The 19,567-nt window shown below is 48.5% G+C and overlaps 1 protein-coding gene across 2 annotated transcripts; it reads right to left on the minus strand.

Moving 5' to 3' along the window:
* Positions 1–223: 223 nt before the first annotated feature.
* POPDC2 (popeye domain cAMP effector 2) lies at positions 224–18,817 on the minus strand. 2 transcript variants are annotated; one of them, XM_074974497.1, is made up of 4 exons: positions 17,933–18,817; positions 12,022–12,130; positions 9,132–9,645; positions 224–2,070 (listed from the first exon to the last, which is right to left on the minus strand). In XM_074974497.1, exons 1-3 carry the CDS (start codon positions 18,451–18,453, stop codon positions 9,178–9,180), a joined length of 1,098 nt encoding a protein of 365 aa, XP_074830598.1. In that variant the 5' UTR covers positions 18,454–18,817; the 3' UTR covers positions 224–2,070; positions 9,132–9,177. The 2 variants fall into 2 exon arrangements, with proteins under 2 accessions (XP_074830598.1, XP_074830607.1); XM_074974506.1 differs by having other exon boundaries at positions 228–2,070; positions 9,270–9,645; positions 17,933–18,814.
* Positions 18,818–19,567: the final 750 nt, after the last annotated feature.

Genomic DNA, 19,567 nt, shown 5'->3' on the forward strand with positions numbered 1-19,567 from the left:
TGTGCTCTGGGCTTCATGTATCAGTTCTTGTGACAGCAGTCATAGGCACCAACCTCAGGTGTGCTCAGGGGCTCGAGCACCCACAGAAAAAAAAAAAGAGGGTGCTCAGCACACACTAGCCACAGTTGTTCGGCAGGACCACCAATCAGCTGCTGGCTGCTGGCAGGAGGCACTTGGGAAAGGTGGAGAGCAGTGAGCGGCGGGCGGGCGGGCGGGCTGGGAGCCTCAGGGTAGGGGACGGAGGGGAGGCGGGAAGAGGCATAGCGAGGGCAGGGCCTCAGGGGAAGGGGTGGGACCTCTGAGCAGAGTTCAGGGTGGAGCACCCACCAGGAAAAATAAAAGTCCGCACCTGTGACAGCAGTTGTCTTTTGCGTGGATACCTCAGGGTAGCAATATGTATTAACAGCTACCCCAGGGTCTACCCGACCGCTCAGGGAGTAGTGGCTACCTTGCTGTGTAGTTTAATGGCACTGAACAGAAACCTCCACTCCTTTGCTAAGGGGAAGCCAACAGCTCTCCACTGAAGGAGCTTCCTAGCCTACAGAGGATGACTGGGTCAGAAAAAAGCAGATGCAGTGAATAGCTAGAGAGACGTCTGTCTGGGGCAACAACACAGAAGTGTTGTGATAGAGGATGCTGGAATCTGATTCTCCTGTGGCAGAGTAACAAAGAGGAGGCAGTTTGTGCTGCAGGGGCTGGCATAGACCCGGCACTGGCTACTTGTGTCCGTGCTTCAGTGACCCTTATAGAGCTTTGCAGGAGCAAGCCCTACCCATGCCCCCGGCCCACATCAGAATGCCTCCTGCACTTGGGGCCCCTGTGGGAACAGCATGGAGCTGGTGGAGCTGCCTCTGTACCTGGGCATAGGGGGCCTTATGCCTGCCGTGTGGCCCCTTGGCACCAGACTAAAGGGGGGATAAAGGGGCCCCTGGTGACTATTATCACACCATGCGAGCCCCCACTGATGGGTGAGCTTGCAGTAGAAATATTATTACTGCTGTATTTGTAAGTTGCCTACTATCTCTCCATATTGTTTTTAACTAAAATATTGCATCTTCCTTGCTTCCTTATCCCGATCTCCCAGATCCTTTTGTGAGGGCTCAGACCTGACTGTTCCTTCACTCCATCTCTACCTCAGTGGAGACACCCAGAGTCTACAAAAATCCAGTTCAACTTCTTCTCCTTCCAAAGAGATCTACCCATATTCCCTTCCAGAGGGACATAGAAATCCAGGTTAAGTCCTTCCCCTTTCCCAGGGCTAGACCCAGAATCCATCCAAGAGGGCACAGAAATTCAGTCCTGGTTCTTCTCATCCTCCTTATTCCAAGTGGATTGACCAAAAGACCTAGGGAATCTTTTCCCAACATCAGAAACTGGTACGTACTTCATTACGTAACTGTGGTTATCATAAATGAAAAGCGTTAAACCCTGGACATGGCATTTTAAGCCTGATAGGAATGGATGCCATGTACATCACTAGCACAAGTCCCATACCTCCCCACCCCACTCCCAATATACACAAATACTAAAACTCTTAGGCTTTCTATAGTCCCATTTTCCTACTTCTAGAGCTCATGTGAAACCCTCTGAACATCAGCTTCTCCCCTCCAAGTCACTGAACCCTAGTGAATCAACACTCTCTTTAACTGGTGCCCTCAAATCAAAAGACTCCGTGGACAGGCTAATACTGCTGTGTTTCCAACACGTTTAATGGAGCTGATAACAGAGCTGTTAACAGACCATGGGGGTGAAAGACTAGAATACAAAAAGGAACACCCAGCCATCCCTTGTGCCACTGTAGGTGAACAGAATGTGGTGTGGAAAGCGTCCAGCCATCACACTTCAGTCTCAGGCGTATACTTCATGTGTTTGCAGGGGTGTTGTGTGGACACGTAGGTGCATGTTAAAGAGCGTCTTTCTGGTTAGAGGTGTGGGAGCATACACTCATGCGTGGGGCTTCCTGATTAAAACCGACTGTTGCACCCTAGAGTTCTGGGGTCTGGGTGGGAGCCAGAGGGGCTCGTCCTTTGAAGAGGGCACAGGGGTAACTCCGGATAAGGCTTCCAGAAGCTGTGGGAGAAAAGGGAGAAAAAAAGAGGCTATTATTACAGCCACAGCTCTTATCCATTTGCCAAACTCACCCAGGAGATAGTGGGGCCTGGTGGGGCCTACAGGGCACCCTACTGGTTTCCCTCTAACATCAGTTTGTAAAATCTTTGTCATTTATAGTCAAACCAGCGTGCATAGCCCCAGATTTCATGAGCAACCCAACACGAACAAAACCCTAGCTATCACGAGCAACTTCATGCTAACACAACAGTGGGCCTGCTTCTCCATTGCTTTGGCCCTTTGTGTCATTATTTACACTGGTGCAAAGTGGATGTAAAATGCTTCCTGGTCATTTAGAGGCCCACTTGACCCAAGTGGACATGATTACATAAGCTGCAAGGTGGAGAAGAATTGGGCCCAATGCATACAGCACAAGCCCACTGAAGAAACCCTACAATAACCTCACAAGCCATCTTACAATAACAAATCAGGGCAGCTGCCAAATGGAAAGGAGAAAATCACTTTTTAAAGAAATCAGAGTTCAATTTCCCAGGGATTAGTCTAAACAAAAGTACATCTTTAAAATTATTTTAAAAATTATGCAGAATCTTTTGGCGGTATCTCTTTCAAACGTCCACCCTGAATATCAACAGAACCTCACAGCCTATCTCATATGAATAATCAGAGAAAGGCTATTTTCACCATCAGGTCATCATCGGGTTTATTTTCTCATGTGTCACAGGGTGGATTATAAACTCTTTCAGGAGACAAGTGCTGAGCCAGCTAATACCGTAAGAGAATAACTTACCTTTCAACAGCACTTTCTATCCCAAAGGATCTCAAAGCGTTTTGCAAACTCTGTGCACAAAAATCATTTCATACACCACAGAACATCAGTGCCGTTGTAATAGTGCACAGCGATACCACATCACAGTTTAGGAACAGAAAATGAAAAAGAACATGGTATGTGAATGAAACTGCAGGGGGAATTTAGGGAGATAGAATGCAATTACCTAGGTTGGAATTTGGCCAGGAAAATGAGGTTAGCCCTGTGGATGGGAAAATACCAGGAAATCTTTACTTCCTACACCTGGTCAGGACCTAGTCTTGATGTTATTTATGAACGATGACACCTCGGAAGCACAGCAATCCCTGTATATGGAAGCGGTCCCTGTTTCTCTGTTTTCAATGTATTATACTGCTTCTAAAGCAGAGGCTCCCAAACTGTGATCCCTGGTCCATTGGTGGTGTGCCGAGCATTTGCAGGTGCTCTATGAAGAGCTGGCTGGCCAGAGAATGCTGCTGTTCCTCCTCCTTGTTTCCAGCTAAACTGCATTAATAGAAGCTAAATACATCTTAAATACTTCCTAATGTGACTTTTCCATGGGGTGGGGGTGATTGCTGTAGTAGCCTCAAGGATGTTATGTGAATGAGAGGGGGCATGCCCCATGCATTCACGAATGGAAGGGGAGGTGATCTGTGCAGTGGTGAATGGGAGGGGAGGTGGTTCCCAGTGATGGCACATGGGAGAGCAGGTGTCCATGAAACAATCTCTATGTTAAGATGTGGTCCACATTATGAAAATATTTGAGATGCTCTGTCCTCCAGCAATGGATAGGCACTTAAAAAAAATAGATAGATACCATAGTGGGCCATTGTCACAATACAGATTGAGAGGGGAAAGCACCCCCTAATCAGTCATCAGCACCACTTCCCACAGCACCTTGACTTTCCTTGGAGGTGTCCCATCTAAGTACCAACACCACCTGATGCTGCTTTGCTTGCAAGATCAAAGCCTGAGATAGTTTAGCTTCAGGCAAGTTTTAAAGGAAATCTTGAAGTGGCGGGAAATAGGTTAGCGTCCTCCCATCACACCTCACTTATCCCCTCCTCCCCCCTTTTTAAATTCTTTTTGATGTACGAAAAGGGCCTTACATTTTCAATCAAAGTCAGGTGTTTTGTTTGGTTTTTTCCTGCTTGCTTTTTACGGTCTTGTTAAACCTGATTATCATAGAATACTCCATGGATGACTGGAGAACTGATTGCGTTCTGCCATGAGGGTAACAGACATGTGAAGCCTGAATGAAAGATGACGTGCTTCTCATTTAGACTGTTCAAAACTTTGATTTTCGTTTATTTCAGTTTACACTTATTTAATTCAAATGCCTGACAGTTAAAAGAAAAGCTCTTTTGTGAAAAATTCAACAATCCAGCATTAAGGACGGAGAAAGCTTCAAATCCACTTCTCCACATGCTTTAAAGTGTCCTTCAACAAAAACAGGGACTACCAGACTTGCCATTTCTGAAATTTCCCAGCTAAAAAACAAGCAAAGGGAATAAACTTGGTTTGGGTTTTGGGCTTGGTGTTGGCTTGTTGGTTGGTGGCTTTTGACAAAATCTTTGCAGGTCATCTTTATCCCACATAAAGAAGCAAAAAGGGGCACCCACAAAGCCCCTTTTCAGCACTGGAGATATAGGGGCATTGTGTGGAAGGCAAAGGATGGGCATTTGGCTCATATATTCAAGGTAAGGTTGGAAAACAGGAAGATTTCAGTCCTGCAGATAAAGTCTTTGTTGTTCTCTTATGGGTTTTGAAAATGAGTAAGAAAATTAAGTCAGAATAGCCTCCGCACTCCAACACACACATCTTCTGTAAATAAAAGCAGCCATCTGGTCTCTGAGGCTCATTTCATTTTCATGCTTCAACTAAGACACTGTACCATCACTATTTGAGCCGAGTGGCTTGCACTGGAGTACAGTGAGTAGCACTACAATCATTGAATCATAGACCTGGAAGGGACCTCGAGAGGTCATCTAGTCCAGTACCCTGCACTCAAGGCAGGACTAAGTATTATCATTCTAGACCATCCCTGACAGGTGTTTGTCCAACCTGCTCTTAAAAATCCCCAATGATGGAGATTCCACAACCTCCCTGGGCAATTTATTCCAGTGCTTAACCACTCTGACCGTTAGGAAGTTTTTCCTAATGTCCAAACGAAACTGCCCTTGCTTCTTGTCCTATCCTCAGAGGTTAAGGAGAACAATTTTTCTCCCCACTCCTTGTAACAACCTTTCATGTACTTGAAAACTGTTATCATGTCCCCTCTCAGTCTTCTCTTCTCCAGACTAAACAAACCCAACTTTTTCAATCTTCCCTCATAGGTCATGTTTTCTAGACCTTTAATCATTTTTGTTGCTCTTCTCTGGACTTTCTCCAGTGTGTCCACATCTTTCCTGAAATATGGCGCCCAGAACTGGACACAATACTCCAGTTGAGGCCTAATCAGCATGGAGTAGAGCGGAAGAATTACTTCTCGTGTCTTGCTTACAATACTCCTGCTAATACATCCCAGAATTATGTTTGCTTTTTTTGCAACAGTGTTACTCTGTTGACTCATATTTAGCTTGTGGTCCACTATGACCCCCAGATCCCTTTCCGCAGTACTCCTTCCTAGGCAGTCATTTCCCATTTTGTATGTGTGCAACTGATTGTTCCTTCCAAAGAGGAGTACTTTGCATTCGTCCTTATTGAATTTCATCCTATTTACTTCAGACCATTTCCTCAATTTGTCCAGCTCATTTTGAATTTTAATCCTATCCTCCAAAGCCCTTGCAGCCCCTCCCAGCTTGGTATCATCAGCAAACTTTATAAGTGTATTCTCTATGCCATTATCTAAATCTAAACAATGCCAGGACTAGCACTGAAGGGCAATGACTGGCTACTGGATGGCAGTGAGAGCCACCAGAATGCAGTGAGTGGCCTTCGGAGCACAGAGACTGAGTGCTGGAAGGCAGCGTCTGGCCCTTGGAGTGAAGTTATTGCTACCAGAGCACAGTTGCCAGACACTAGAGTGCAGTGATCAGCATGCTGGCGATATGGCTACACTGCAGCCGGAGGAGTAATTTCCAGTTTGACCAGACATATACAAGCTGGCTTCAATCGAGCTAGTGTGCTAAAAATAGCATAGCTGTGGCAGTGGGGGCTGCAGCATGGGGTTAGCCCCCTCCTCCCCCCAAGGGGAGCCTGCCCCCCTGGCCCCCTCCTGCGCCCCAATCCCCTGCCCTAGCCCTAATCCCCCTCTCTCTGAACCCCTCGGTCCCAGCTCAGAGCACCCTTCTGTACCCCAAAACCCTCATCCCCAGTTCCACACCAGAGCCTTCACCCCCAGCCAGAGCCCTCACACCCCCTGTGCCTCAACCCCCTGCCCCAGCCCAGAGCCCCTCCTGCACCGTGAACCCCTCATTTCTGGACCCATCCTGGAGCCCGCACCCCATCCCACACCCCAACCCCTTGAGCCAGCCTGGTGAAAATGAGTGAGTGAGTGAGGGTGGGGAGAGCGAGTGACAGAGGGAGGGGGGAATGGAGTGATTGGGGGCAGGGCCTCAGCTAATGGGCAGGGGTTCGGGGGGGGCAGGGGGCGGGGCAAGGGTGTTCAGTTTTGTGCGGGTAGGAATTTGGCAACCCTATCCTATCGCTGCCTCTGTGCAGTGCAGCAGCGGCCTGAAAGAGCCTGGGTGGGGAGGCAGCAGCAGCAGGCCGACCCCCCGTCCAGGCCCAGCTGTCAGGGACAGGGACTGAACAGGCTGGGGGGCAGGTGCAGCGGGAGAAGGACAGAGCCCCTCTCCCTGCCCCCCAGCAGGCCAAGCAGAAACCTGGGGCGGGAGAACTTGACCCCTGCATCCCCCCCACACGTGGCCTAGGGGTGTAGGTGTACCCTTAGTTACTGGCCATGGAAAACCAAAGGATACCTATTGCAGTGCAGTGACTGGAATCAACATTCAGGGACAGGTATCAGAGTGGTAGCCATGTTAGTCTGTATCAGCAAAAACAACAAGGAGTCCTTGCGGCCCTTTAGAGACATGTATTTGTGCCACAAGGACACCTCATTGTTTTTACATTCAGCGAGTGGCTACATGTACCTCAGCCTGGAATTTAACCCTTGACCCTTTGGCTCAGAAGTTCCAGCACAAATTATTCCAGCATCTCTTTTTGTTCACAAATCTCTCCCAGCCCCCATTAGCCTCCACAGACCCCAGAAATTCTTCTTTTGCAGAGCGAGGAATGGGTGTGGGGAAGGATCTTAGGAAGACAGCAGGTTATTCCCATGCACCAGTGGTGGTAGTGAGGCAGGGAAGCCCAGTGCATTCCTGTAATGAGACTCATGCAGGGAGGAATCCATGACATGCGGCCACCACACTCATCTCCTGTCAGCCAACCCAGGAACGTTTTAAGATAACAGCTATTGGAACACGGGAGCCTTGGCCAAACCCTTTCAATCTGGCTGAGTTGAGTCCAGGTAGAAACAAGGGGGCAGATTCTGTACTGTGGGGCAGCCCAGGGAGAGCAGGCACAAAGGTGGCTTTGCGCCATCTTTGTGCCCCTCAAATCCTGTGCCAGCTGGGGCATGGTGCAGCCACCAGTCTAAATTAGAGCAGCCCTCAGGCTGTTCCAATTTATAGCAGACTTACCCAGATTGCCTGTGGCCTGTTCTACAGCCTGAAGCAGCCCAGAGTTTCCACAGTGCACAGTGCTATAGACCCCCCTGCTCCCTACCCACAGCACACCCCTGTGGCTGAGGCTGCAAGAGGGACAGCAGGGGCTGACCTTACGCTGTTCATGCATAGGGGGATTCTCCCTTCCACTGGCTGTGGTACCTTTACAGCACCTATATGTCACTAGGGTGACAATTCAGGGAACAGGGCAGGGGCCAGAACGAACCCCAAGAGTTTCTTGTAAGCTGTCAGTCTCTCTGTTCCAAAGCCTGAGCTGATGTTTCTTTAATTCACCTTGGTGCCCAGCCCTACCCTATAGATAGAAATGTTTCAGTTCTCCACCTGCCATGAATTTGTCTGGAGCCCTGGTGTCTGGCCTTAGCCTGCCCTCATTGACATCAGTGTAAGTCAGGAATAACCCCACTGAAGTCAACCGAGTCACACAAGGATAAGGCAGTGTGAGGACAGAATCAGGCACGCTGGGCCACAGCTTGCCAGTGGTGACACCCATGCAAACCCACCGAAGTCCTGAATCTTACTGAATTCACTGGCGTTGATCTCTTGTGACTGAGGGCAGAATTTGGCCTTGTGTGCTTTCTGGAAGCCACAGAGAATTCAAGGAGTACCACGGAGAAAGCCAGTGTTTGCATTCCCTGAAATTTCCCAAGCTCCCTTTAATTCAAAAGCATCCATACCTCACTCTCCTGCACTCTCCTCTGTATTCTTTATGGCCCTGACAGAGTCAGAAAATCTGTTTATTTTCTGCCCTGTTGTTTTGTTCCAGGCCACCTAGGAAAATGACTTGACACCCTTCAAATCCCTCTCCTTGTTGTGTCTTCATTCTGCCTCAGCTTTACACCATTATTCAGTGTCATGCACCCTCCTCCCAAGACACGCTACTTGTTCTAAGATTCCCTCAGATCTAGGGATACTGTAGCCTGGCTGTATAATGTTATGGTTAACTGAGGCTACCAGAGCCTGAAGTCAGACCTTTAAACCAGGTTCTTCAGAAAGATTCTGTTATGAACCTCCTCAGGGGAAATACATCCGACTCAGCACATCTCATGAGATTCTAATGAGGAAGTGTCCTGAGAATGCTGTAGTGTGGAAATTTCACAACAGTCTTTGCAGCCTTTACTGGCAGCATTACCTCAGCTGATTTATTTTGGGTAAGTAAAAAGATCATTGGGTGATTTCCCTGAAACTGGGATTCCCCTCACAACCCAAAGTCCAGCTCTACATGGACCAATGTCTTGTGCTGATGAAGTTAACTTTGATAGGAAGCTACCCAGTGGGCGTTAATGACACAGGCAGGTCACCTTTCTTTATTCCTACCTAGCAATTGGGTTCCTGTTTACACGGTGCCCAATCCCTAAAGACTGAGTGGAGGCTGCCAGGATTCATGCCATTTACCAAGTTTGCAAGGAATCAAAGCATAAGCAAACTGGCCAAGGATTGGGACACTTTAGTCCTCCCCTCCCCTAGGCAGAGTTAGTGCTAAGCTTTGCACAGCCAGTCCCATTAGCCATCGCCTCCAAGGCCCAGGCAGAGATGGAAGTGTTTCCTTCCACGGGCAAGCGAGTACTTACATGGGGATCCCACACAGGGTGACGTGTGCCCACGTTAGAAGTGCCCTCACTTCATATACTCCCCTTCACTCACATAGTCCATAAAAGACCCTGACAACTCTGCAAAATCTTCCAACACAAGACTGGTAGAGTCCTCACCCAGCAGGGCACTGTCAGGCCGGGTCACCTTGGGGTGGGCAGGAGGAGGAGGAGGGGCTGAGGCAGCTGTCTGGACAAAGGTGGGCATCGGACGATGGGGCACGGCCCGCTCCTCCCACTCTTCCAGCTCCTTCTCTCCCTCAGCATCTGAGGAGGCGGGTCCCAGGACATGGTACAGGCTGGGTAAGCGGATGTCAAAGCGCAGGCCGAACTTAGTGAAGACCTTATCGTTGAGGGCGTACAACTTCTCCGAGATGTCGTAGCCGAGGAAGGCCGAGAAGAGGCGGGCGATGTAGCGATCTTTTGCCAACAGGAGGTAGAGCTTCCTTCTTGGCCAGGTGATATAATTGCAGTCCGTCTCTGCTGTCAACGTGACCTACAGAGGGAGGAGCGGGGAAGTGAGCACAATAAGCCGCACTGAGCAGACTTTGGTTCCATCACTTTAAAGTGTGGTTCTGCTCCGAAAAGGAACCGGCGTCTCTTTTCCACCACAGAGCTGCTCCCTGTGTGTAGGAGAGTCGGTGCTGCTGAGTTTACAGACTAAATAGGGCTTTTATTGCTTTCCGGTCCTGTTTTCTCCATGCAGAGCCAGTATGGCTCAGAGAGAGGGAGCTGCAGTCTGCTCCTTCCTGTGCATCATTAACACAAATGTTCAGTGAATTCCACGTGCAGAGCCAACCCTGCCACCCTCTCATCTTCAAATTATGCCCCCATTTGTACCCATGCAATGCCACTGAAAAGACTAGAGTAGCACAAGTGGCATTGTGAGCCTTCCTGTTCTGCAGAACTGTTACCATTGGGGAGAATAATTGATTTCAGGGGGGAGAGCTACATATAAAAACCGGTGGCTCTGTATTGCCTTTGCATAGCATTGTAATGGGCTTCCCCTCACTTGTTAGCTGGATGGAAGGTGTGCATGGTTTCAGAATGGCTGGGAAATGGAAAATGAAACAAAGCTTTCTTTTGGAGGGTGGCACCACTTGTCACCAGCTCGAGGGAAGGCAGGTGCTGCAGGCTGCATTCAAGTTTCCTGGATTGTTTTAGACAGTGGGGTCTCTCAACTCATTCCATTGCATACCCCCCAGGCTACCACCTCTGGGGTACAACACAAGAGCTGTTTAACAACACACGCCAGTTCAGGACAGCGAGGGAGGAAGGCTAGCGTATGCATTTGATACTGAGGGGGGTATTGCAGGAAGCAGAGCAAAATTATCTGAGTTGGAAGTTGGCCAGAACATTAGGGGTTTAACAGAAAGTTTGGGTTTTTTTAAAATCTTGCCCAGGGGAAAACAGGCTCTTTTTCGGGCTGTGGTATGGGGAAACATGTCAAAGGACCAAGCCTTCTTAGGCTGGAGCAAAGTGTGGCACGTCAAAGTGTAACTGAGACACAGCTATGTGAACAAGTGTTACAGCTGGGCCAAAATATCCTGGGGCCTCCCTGTGCGCTGCATACACAGGTGTCTCCTTGGCCAAGAACCATGGCAGGGGCTGCTGGGAAGCCAAACAAGGCTGAGCTGCAGTGTGCGTCCTTGGGTTTGATATTTAATGCCACTGCCATGCAAGCAGCTGCCTTATGAAATACAGGAGGTAGAATATGAGAACTTCCCTGAGATGGGCTGTGAGTGAGTCAGGGCCATGCTGAAACTTAAAGTGTCAGAGCCTCATTTTCCTAACGGTCAATTGAATCGCACCTGAAACAGCCCTCTTTCTCTCACAATGCATAAAGTGAAATAGAGTAATAACCCTCCCCCACCCCGAGGTCCTTACAGGGCAGCCAGACAGACTCACTCACACTCTCTCTCTCTATCTCGCTGCACCATCAGGCCTCATAGTTCAATGTTCTGGGGAAATACTGTAACTATGAAACCTGATCCAGTTCAGACTGCGAGCCAGCTGCTCTCTGAGTAGAAGACAAATCCAGGTCAGAATCCAGGCGGCAACCAGATCCTGTCACAGCTAATTAATCTTCTGCCATTCTCCATTCTGCACCAACGTGAAACAATTGAGCCCAACAGTGGAGGGGGAAATTAGACAAGGAAATTCTCCCCCACCCCCAAGGAAGGCCCCGAATAGAAATGTCCGCTTTTATCCAAAATGTTTTTGGAGCAATGAATTAGATCTGTTGTTTGCAGTTTGAAGGTAAGTAACTAGATTTGAATATAAAACATCCCCTTTTTCTCTCCCCACTTCCCCTCCCTGAGCTTCCCTGCCTGAGACTCATCATCATCATCAAAAACTCAGATTTTTGAAAAATCAGCTATTTAAATCTTTACTGTCACTGTCACCCTTTCCCACAGCAGCAGCACACAATTCTGCAATTCTTGTGAGGTTTCCCCTCTCATTGTGCAACACATTAATGCTGGTATTAAAAATCGCCATAATGGAAGCAGACCAGTGATCTATCTAGTCAAACATGCTGTCTCCCTGCCAATCAGACCCAGATCAATGATGCTGCTACTCTGGAATCCTAGGGTCAACCACAGCCAATGCTGGGTGTTTCAGAGGAAGGCAGAAATATGATAATGCATCTGATCATGCAATGCTGTACTATAACATGGTGGGGTGGGGGAGGAATGTCTTCCAGACCTAGCTGTGTGACCTGCTGAGAGCTCAAAGCCTGAGGATTAACAACGCTTCTCTGGCCCTCTCCACTACCTTCCATCTTCCCCCTCCCAACTCTCTCCTGCACATGTACAAAGCTGTAAAGCCCAAGTCTGAGCAGTAGAGCTGCCAGGTGGTTGCGCTGAGTTACCTGGAATGTTCCCTCCTCAGAAGGTCGCAGTGACTCCCACTCTGGGGAGTCCAGGAACTGGTAGGGGAAGACATAGTGCAGGAACTGTCCATCCTGGCTCACTCTGATCCTAGACAGAGAACAGGAGAATGATGGGCTTAGGCCAGAAAAGGGCTGGTAGGTGAACCAGTGTAACCTGTACAGAATCTTCTCAAAGAAGCTACATATACTCCATCCCTGTGTCAGTGCAGGATTGTTCCCTAGCGTATATTTGTCTGGTGTCTTCTCCAGTCTAGTTACAAATGTCCCAGTTAATGAAGTTAATATCCCTTCTCTTGGGAAATTGTTAATAGGCTAATATCATAGAGCTCACTGCCAGTATGTCTTTCCTGATACTCAGCCCTCTCTTTTCCCATTTTCCCTCTCTTATTGTCATCACATTACTCCTTTGGCCCATTCTAAACCATTCCTCCTATCCTGGGGGTTTCTCCTCTTCAGCTACTTGGAGGTGGTTAGTATGACTGCCCCTCAGCCATCATCAGGACAAACTCTTCGTACCAATTTCTTTTCACCTCTCCTTCCAGTCCACTGACCATTTTTGTTGCCCTTTCCTCAACTCCTTTCAACTTATCCACATCTTTCCTACACCAATACCCAAAACTAAACCCCAGTGTAGTTGCATCAGGGCCGTATAGGAAGGATCTATGCCCCCATGCTCCATGGCGTGATGCCTCTATTTATAAAGCCCAAAATCAAATTGGCTGTTGCTGCAGCCATATCACACAGCAAATTCAGACTTTGCTGTCCACTATCATTCAGTTTCTTTTGGTCTCACTGCCTTCCATGTATCCCTCTCCCTTATTGCCACCGCAGCTGCCCAACAAAGTTAAGGTCAAACTTGTGACCAGCACTGGTTCAAGCCTACAAAAGGGAGAAAGCCAGGTCTTGCAGTTCAGGCACAGGATTTGGAGTCTGGAGACCTGGGTTTTGTTCCTGGCTCTGCCATTTAGTTGTGTGTGCTGGGGCAAGTTTCTTCCCATCTCTATGCCTCAATTTTCCCATCTGAACAATGGCCATAGTGATTCTGCTGTCTCCCAGGGTAGCTGGGAGGTTCAATTCGTTCATGTTTGTAAAGTAGTTGGAGCTCTTGAGATTGAATGAGCCAGAGAAGGGCAAACTATTGTTATCTGAGCTTTCTAATCTGAACTCTGTACTTCTGAGGTTCATAGATCACCAGGGTTGGAAGGGACCTCAGGAGGTCATCTAGTCCAACCCCCTGCTCAAAGCAGGACCAATCCCCAATTTTTGCCCCAGATCCCTAAATGGCCCCCTCAAGGATTGAACTCACAACCCTGAGTTTACCAGGCCAATGCTCAAACCACTGAGCTATCCCTCCCCTCTTGCTCCTTTTAGGCTATTGCTAGTGTGGAACCCTGAAATAGCCTGCACAATAATGAAATAGTCAAGGCCCCTGCACTCCCTTTCTGTACAACAGCATGCAGAGTGGAGCACAGTAATGCTCCACTGCAGCCTTTCCCCCATTCTCCTGCCCATCACCACAGCCTGCAGGGATAGCAAGGTCTGGCATGGAGAGGCCAGAAGAGGGAACTGGGGGTCCAGCGCCAGACCTGTGGAGCACATGACTCAGACTCACCCTCCATGCTACCCCCACATCCATGGCAGTATGGCAGGACCAATAGCTTTGATGTAATTAGCTAACTTCCTTCAGCAGCACTCTGACCCCATGAAGGGGAGTCACAGAGCCCTCAGTGAGAGGTAAGACAGTATTAACTCTCCACTGACTTTACCAGTAGGTTAGCTACAGTTTTGAAGCAGGCTGCTGGATGCAGACCGTTGGCAGGGGGACAGATATTTGGCAGTACCCCCACTTAGCCACTTTCTCCCACTGCATTTTCTCTGTGGATTTGCTCCCCTTCACATTGCGCAGCAAGGGGCTGCAAGCAGGGTGGGGAAGGGAGCATATGGGCCTTAGTCACTGACTTTTTCCTTATTCAAAGAGAGCAGATTATCTGCCACACCCCAACCCCCCCTTAGCGTAACCTTAAACCAGAACTCTTCTGGGAGACATGGTCTGAGCAAAGCCCTGGGAATTAGGATTTCTAGCTTCTAGTCACAGCTCAGCCACCACAGACCCCCTAAATGAACTAGGGCTTCGCCACTCTGCGCCTCAGTTTCCTGTGTAAAATGGTGGGGGGGAGTCACGGTGGGAGAGGGTTGTAAAGATTGTTTACAAAGCAAGTAAAAATCTAAAGAGCTGTACAAGCGCTAATATTTTGATACACAGCTCAGACTATGAACAACGAGCTCCATAGCATAAGGCACCCTCTGAGCCCACAGTGATTAGGTTAGGTCTGTTCCATGAGCCAAGCAACTTATGGAAGCTTTAACAATCACTGTTGGTGTCATAAAAATAAAGGGAAGGGTAACCAGCTTTCTGTATACAGTGCTATAAAATCCCTCCTGGCCAGAGGCAAAATCCTTTCACCTGTAAAGGGTTAAGAAGCTAAGATAACCTTGCTGACACCCGACCAAAATGACCAATGAGGAGATAAGATACTTTCAAAGCGGGGGGGGACGACAAAGGGTCTGTCTGTGTGATGCTTTTGCCGGGAACAGATCAGGAATGCAGTCTCAGAACTTCTGTTAGTTAGTAAGTAATCTAGCTAGAAATGTGTTAGATTTCCTTTTGATTAATGGCTGGTAAAATAAGCTGTGCTGGATGGAATGTCTATTCCTGTTTTTGTGTCTTTTTGTAATTTAAGGTTTTGCCTAGAGGGATTCTTTATGTTTTGAATCTGATTACCCTGTAAGGTATTTACCATCCTGATTTTACAGAGGTGATTCTTTTACCTTTTCTTTAATTAAAATTCTTCTTTTAAGAACCTGATTGATTTTTCATTGTTTTTAAGATCCAAGGGTTTGGGTCTGTGTTCACCTGTACAAATTGGTGAGGATTTTTATCAAGCCTTCCCCAGGAAAGGGAGTGTAGGGTTTGGGGGGATATTATGGGGGAAGACGTCTCCAAGTGGGCTCTTTCCCTGTTCTTTGTTTAACACGCTTGGTGGTGGCTGCATAGGGTTCAAGGACAAGGCAAAGTTTGTACCTTGGGGAAGTTTTTAACCTAAGCGGATAAGAATAAGCTTAGGGGGTCTTTCATGCAAGTCCCCACATCTGTACCCTAGAGTTCAGGGTGGGGAAGGAACCCTGACAGTTTGTGATGTGCTTTGAGATCCCCAAATGAAAGGTCTTAGCTAAGTGTAGAGTACTAAATATTATCTTTGTTGTCTGATGAGCCTGCTATGCTCTGAAATTCCACCCAAGATGATGGAGGAAGGTGACAAACAGGAGGAGAAGGAAGAACAGCCCTTCCCCCACACACCTACCTGTCCAGTAGGAAGAAATCATGGAAAGATCTGTGAATGGTTTGATTGTACGTGGGCCTAGTGTAGTCAACAAATATAGAAAGAATTTGGTCCTGAACCCTTTGGAAGTCCTGAAATCCTCATCAGAGCAGCAGGACAGGAGTTGGGTCTGCAGTACCAGAGAAATGATCTGGTGAGTTACAGACAGCTGGAATGCCAAGCAACGTTCTCAGCCTACCCCAGCCAAGCTCACTACCTCATGCATGGGATTCTGGCAGGCCATTCTTGGAGCTAAACATGGCTCCCACTGATTCTTTCCTTTCTCTTGATCTGCTTCATTTTGTGTTGCTGCAGAGTGGCTGGCAGTGGGAGGTAACATAGGCTATATCTACACAGCAATGTAAGCCTAGTGTTAGGGATCCCTGGGCTTGAGCGTCTACATTGTATTTTAACCCTAAGTTGTGAATTTTCTGACCCATGCTCCAACTTAGGGCTCTGGCATCCACACTGCAGTGCACAGACCCAAATCAAAGTAAACATATCCCAAAGTGCCTAGCGCCTCCCACATGTCGACACTCTAGCCCTAGAAATGTGGCTCACTGTGGGAAAACTCTACTGTTCACCCTGTTTCCTAACTGTGTCGATGCTACTGATGCCAATAAGGAACACACAAGTACATAAACTGCATGATCAGTTCCCTTGGTGGCTGTCTCAGTAGAATGACAGCAGTTTGAGAAGGCTTTATACTGAACTACCATCTAACCTGAGAACTGGGCTCCCCACATCTAGGCTGAGTCCCATGGCAAGACAATGCCCATGTGCACCTGCTCTGAGGATAATTAGCCCATCAGTCTCCAGGGCTGTCAAACAGTTACAATGAAACTTTGCAATTCATAATTTTTAAAATGGGCTGTTCAATGAAGGTGTTTTTGTTTGGTTGGTTTTTTATTTATCTTTGTCTGTTTGTTTTTAAGTTTGACATAAAATGAAGGTATCACAGAAAACACACCCACCCAGCCTGGCTGGTGCTGGCTGCAGAGGGTGAAATGCATCACCCAGGGCTTGGGGTGTAGTGTGCTCCAGCACCCCTGGGATCTCTTATTCCTGCCCCTGCCACACTGTGGGAGGCAGAAAGAAGGGATCCTCAGGAGGCTGTGGAGAAGTTTTGGCGCTGGCTCCCTGTCACCACCCTGCAGTACACATTGCGAAATGCCCCTGCACACACATAGCCCCGCGGAGGCCCAGAAGCAAGGGCCAGAGAACAGAGCAGGACCAAGCATCACCCTGCAGGGAGGGGAAGCAACAGAGCTCCCAGCTCAGCATGGCTGGAGGAGGGATGATTCCCAACATCCTGGTGAGCAGCAGCCTCCTCCTGCCTGTCAGCTTTGCTCCCTGCTCCAGGCAAGCTCCACCGGAGCAGGAAGTGGGAGTGTGCTCAGCCAGGCAGTAATGACCCTTCTGACCACTGTGCTGGCTGCTTGCAGCACTGCTCCTCTGCTGCCAGGAACTCTGGGATAAATCCGGAGGACTTCCAGGACCCAAGTCAAGCTGGGGCCACATACACACAGGAAAGCAATAGGGCTCGGACCCTAGGTCCCAGCTTATCACGGGCTCAGACTCTCCTGCCCTGGCTCTGAGTTCTTGGTTACCACATTTGCAGTGTGGACACAAAGTGTGTAGGGGGGAGGTCTGGTTTGAGCCCATGCTCAGACCCTGGCTTAAATTACTGTGTAGACAGACCCATAGTGCTACTTTTGCTTTTCTATATTTTGATATTTTGAATTGAAAACTAGGCATGCTGCTAAAACTACTTCTTTGCCCAAGGCAAGTAAACATCACAAAGTCCTTCCTCATTAATACAGTTACTGCACTACACTACCTAATCAGAGACTCAGGCAGATGGAGGAATACACAATGATGTGCAGTGGTTCTCAAACTAAGGTCTGCGGATGTCCAGTGGTCCATGGAACCCTTCCTGGTGGCCCACAGAATGAAGCAGCATTGATGGATCAGGGTAGGAGGGCTGCCAGATGAGGTGGGATACATCAAATGATTTTTTTCTTACCAAACGGCCCAGTTGTGAACCACTGGCTTTGGGCATGGGGAGTGAGAGATGGAACCATTCCCTTCTAAGCTTTTGGCTGAGATAAACTGGTGAACTGCAGAGCAGTTCCTAGGAAACAGGCATCCATGTCACAAAAATTACCATTGTAAGTGGTACCCAAGAGACCACAGGATCAAAGAGGCCTCTCTGCCTTGCTCCAGCAAGCTGGTACCAGAGAAGCTTCACTACTGCTGCCAGGCTTGTACCTGTTCTATCGATAGAGGCCTTCAGACTCCAGCGCTGTAAATCATCACCTCCCACCAGCACTAAGATTGCTTTAAAAATGGCAGGGAAAGAGATGAAAATCCTCCCCACATATCCCCAGCAAGGCCGACCAGGCAGATTCATTGTTGCTAGCTCAATTCTAGAAAACTATCCCTAAATATTAAGATGGATCAACATTCGAGGGCTGGGAAACGTCTTGTCAGGACAGGGAACAGCCTACCTGCCAGAGAGCAGCAGAGACAGGCGGTTGATGGGTGTCTTGCCCTCCACAGCATAGTTCTGGTCTCTCGCCAGTGACAGGATCTGTTCTTCGCAGCATTTCACGATCTCTTTGTAGACCTCAAAGGGCACCTGCAAGGGCTGGCAGAGGGTCTTGTAGAGGAGGTCAAACTCTTCCAAGAAGGTGTCCTTGCGGAGCCGGTAAATCAGGTGAGCCAGCTGAAGCAAGCAGGCCATGACCAGCAGCATGTTCCACATGAAGATGTCTAGTCCACATGCATCCAGCCAGCCCCACAGAGTATAGCAGATGTAGCCAGTGGTCAGAAGGCTGAAGATATAGATGGAGCCAAAGATCCCACTTCCCCCCATGTAGCCTAGGAGGAGGATGCAACTGCCCAGGTGATAGGCTGCTCCCTCTGCGTTCTGCTTCCAGCCCTCACATAAAGGGGGCTGGAAAAGTATCTGGTCCCAAGGGGTGCTGTTTCCACTCATCCTTCCCCTTTCCCCCACCCTCCCCGCCATCCTGCTTTACAAATGTATTGTCATACAAAAATTACACAGACAGCTGTAATCGGAGCCGCCTGTCAGCTCCTCTCCCTGGAGCTCACTGGTCCCACTGGAATGCCCTTCAGAGCAACATTTTAAAAATAACTTTAAACTTGTTCGTACCAAAAAAAACCCCAAGCCGGAGAATCCAAATGGCTTATTTTTCTCTTTGTTGTTGGTGAGGTGCACGGTCCTGCCAGATGGCTTCCCCCACCAACTGCATTCAGGAGACGGAGCAGGGAAAGAGGTCCGAAGAGTTCAGTCACAGAGTAAGGAGAGGGCTTCAGCTAGAGAACTCATCAGAGAATGGGACTGGAAAGAGCTCCTGTTGCTTTCACTCTCCCCAGCCTTCCAGGAGTGAAAATAGAGACTGAGAGAGAGCAGCAGCGAGACAGAGAGGGAGGGGGGAGCAACAGGCACTTGTGTTGAATTTGGAATGTATATCACTTGGCAACGGAATGAAGAGAGACCCCAAATGGATAACCATGTTTGGAATTGAAATCCAAAGAGCGAAGCCAGTGAAGGGAACAGAGAACAGACAGGCACTGGCCACTTAGCATAACTCAGAGAACTAGATAAGCCCAACATGGAGGTCAGAAAGGAGAAAAGTAGCTAGTTTATTACAGTGTGTGTGTGTGGGGGGGGGCTTACACTCTATTCCTCGCTATTGTTTTGGAGCAAAGGAATGTCCATAATATTACAAAACCAGAAAGTCTACCTCCCTGCTGGGTGATAACTAATAGCAATGGGAGGAAGCTAGCAAAGGAAAACATAGTCAGGATATCAGGAAATGCTTTCTAGGGAGGAGACCTGTCAGACTGTGGCATAGCCTCCTAGGGGACATGGTGGCAACTCCATCATGTGGGACATTTAAACTGAGACTGGAGCATATAGTGTGGGCAATGATCCTGCTCTGAACACAGTGCAAACATGAATGTGTGAGGGGTGAATTTCAGTAGAGGAGCCAATAGGATTTTCACACCTTTAACATTACCATGCTACAGGGCACAGGGGGATGGGGAACGTTAAGTGGACTGCTTGGAAATGTGCAATGGACAAATTCTACCCTAGCATAGGATCCTCCCTCCTA

The sequence above is a fragment of the Natator depressus genome, chromosome 1 (genome assembly GCF_965152275.1).
Source record: "Natator depressus isolate rNatDep1 chromosome 1, rNatDep2.hap1, whole genome shotgun sequence".
NCBI lineage: Eukaryota > Metazoa > Chordata > Testudines > Cheloniidae > Natator > Natator depressus.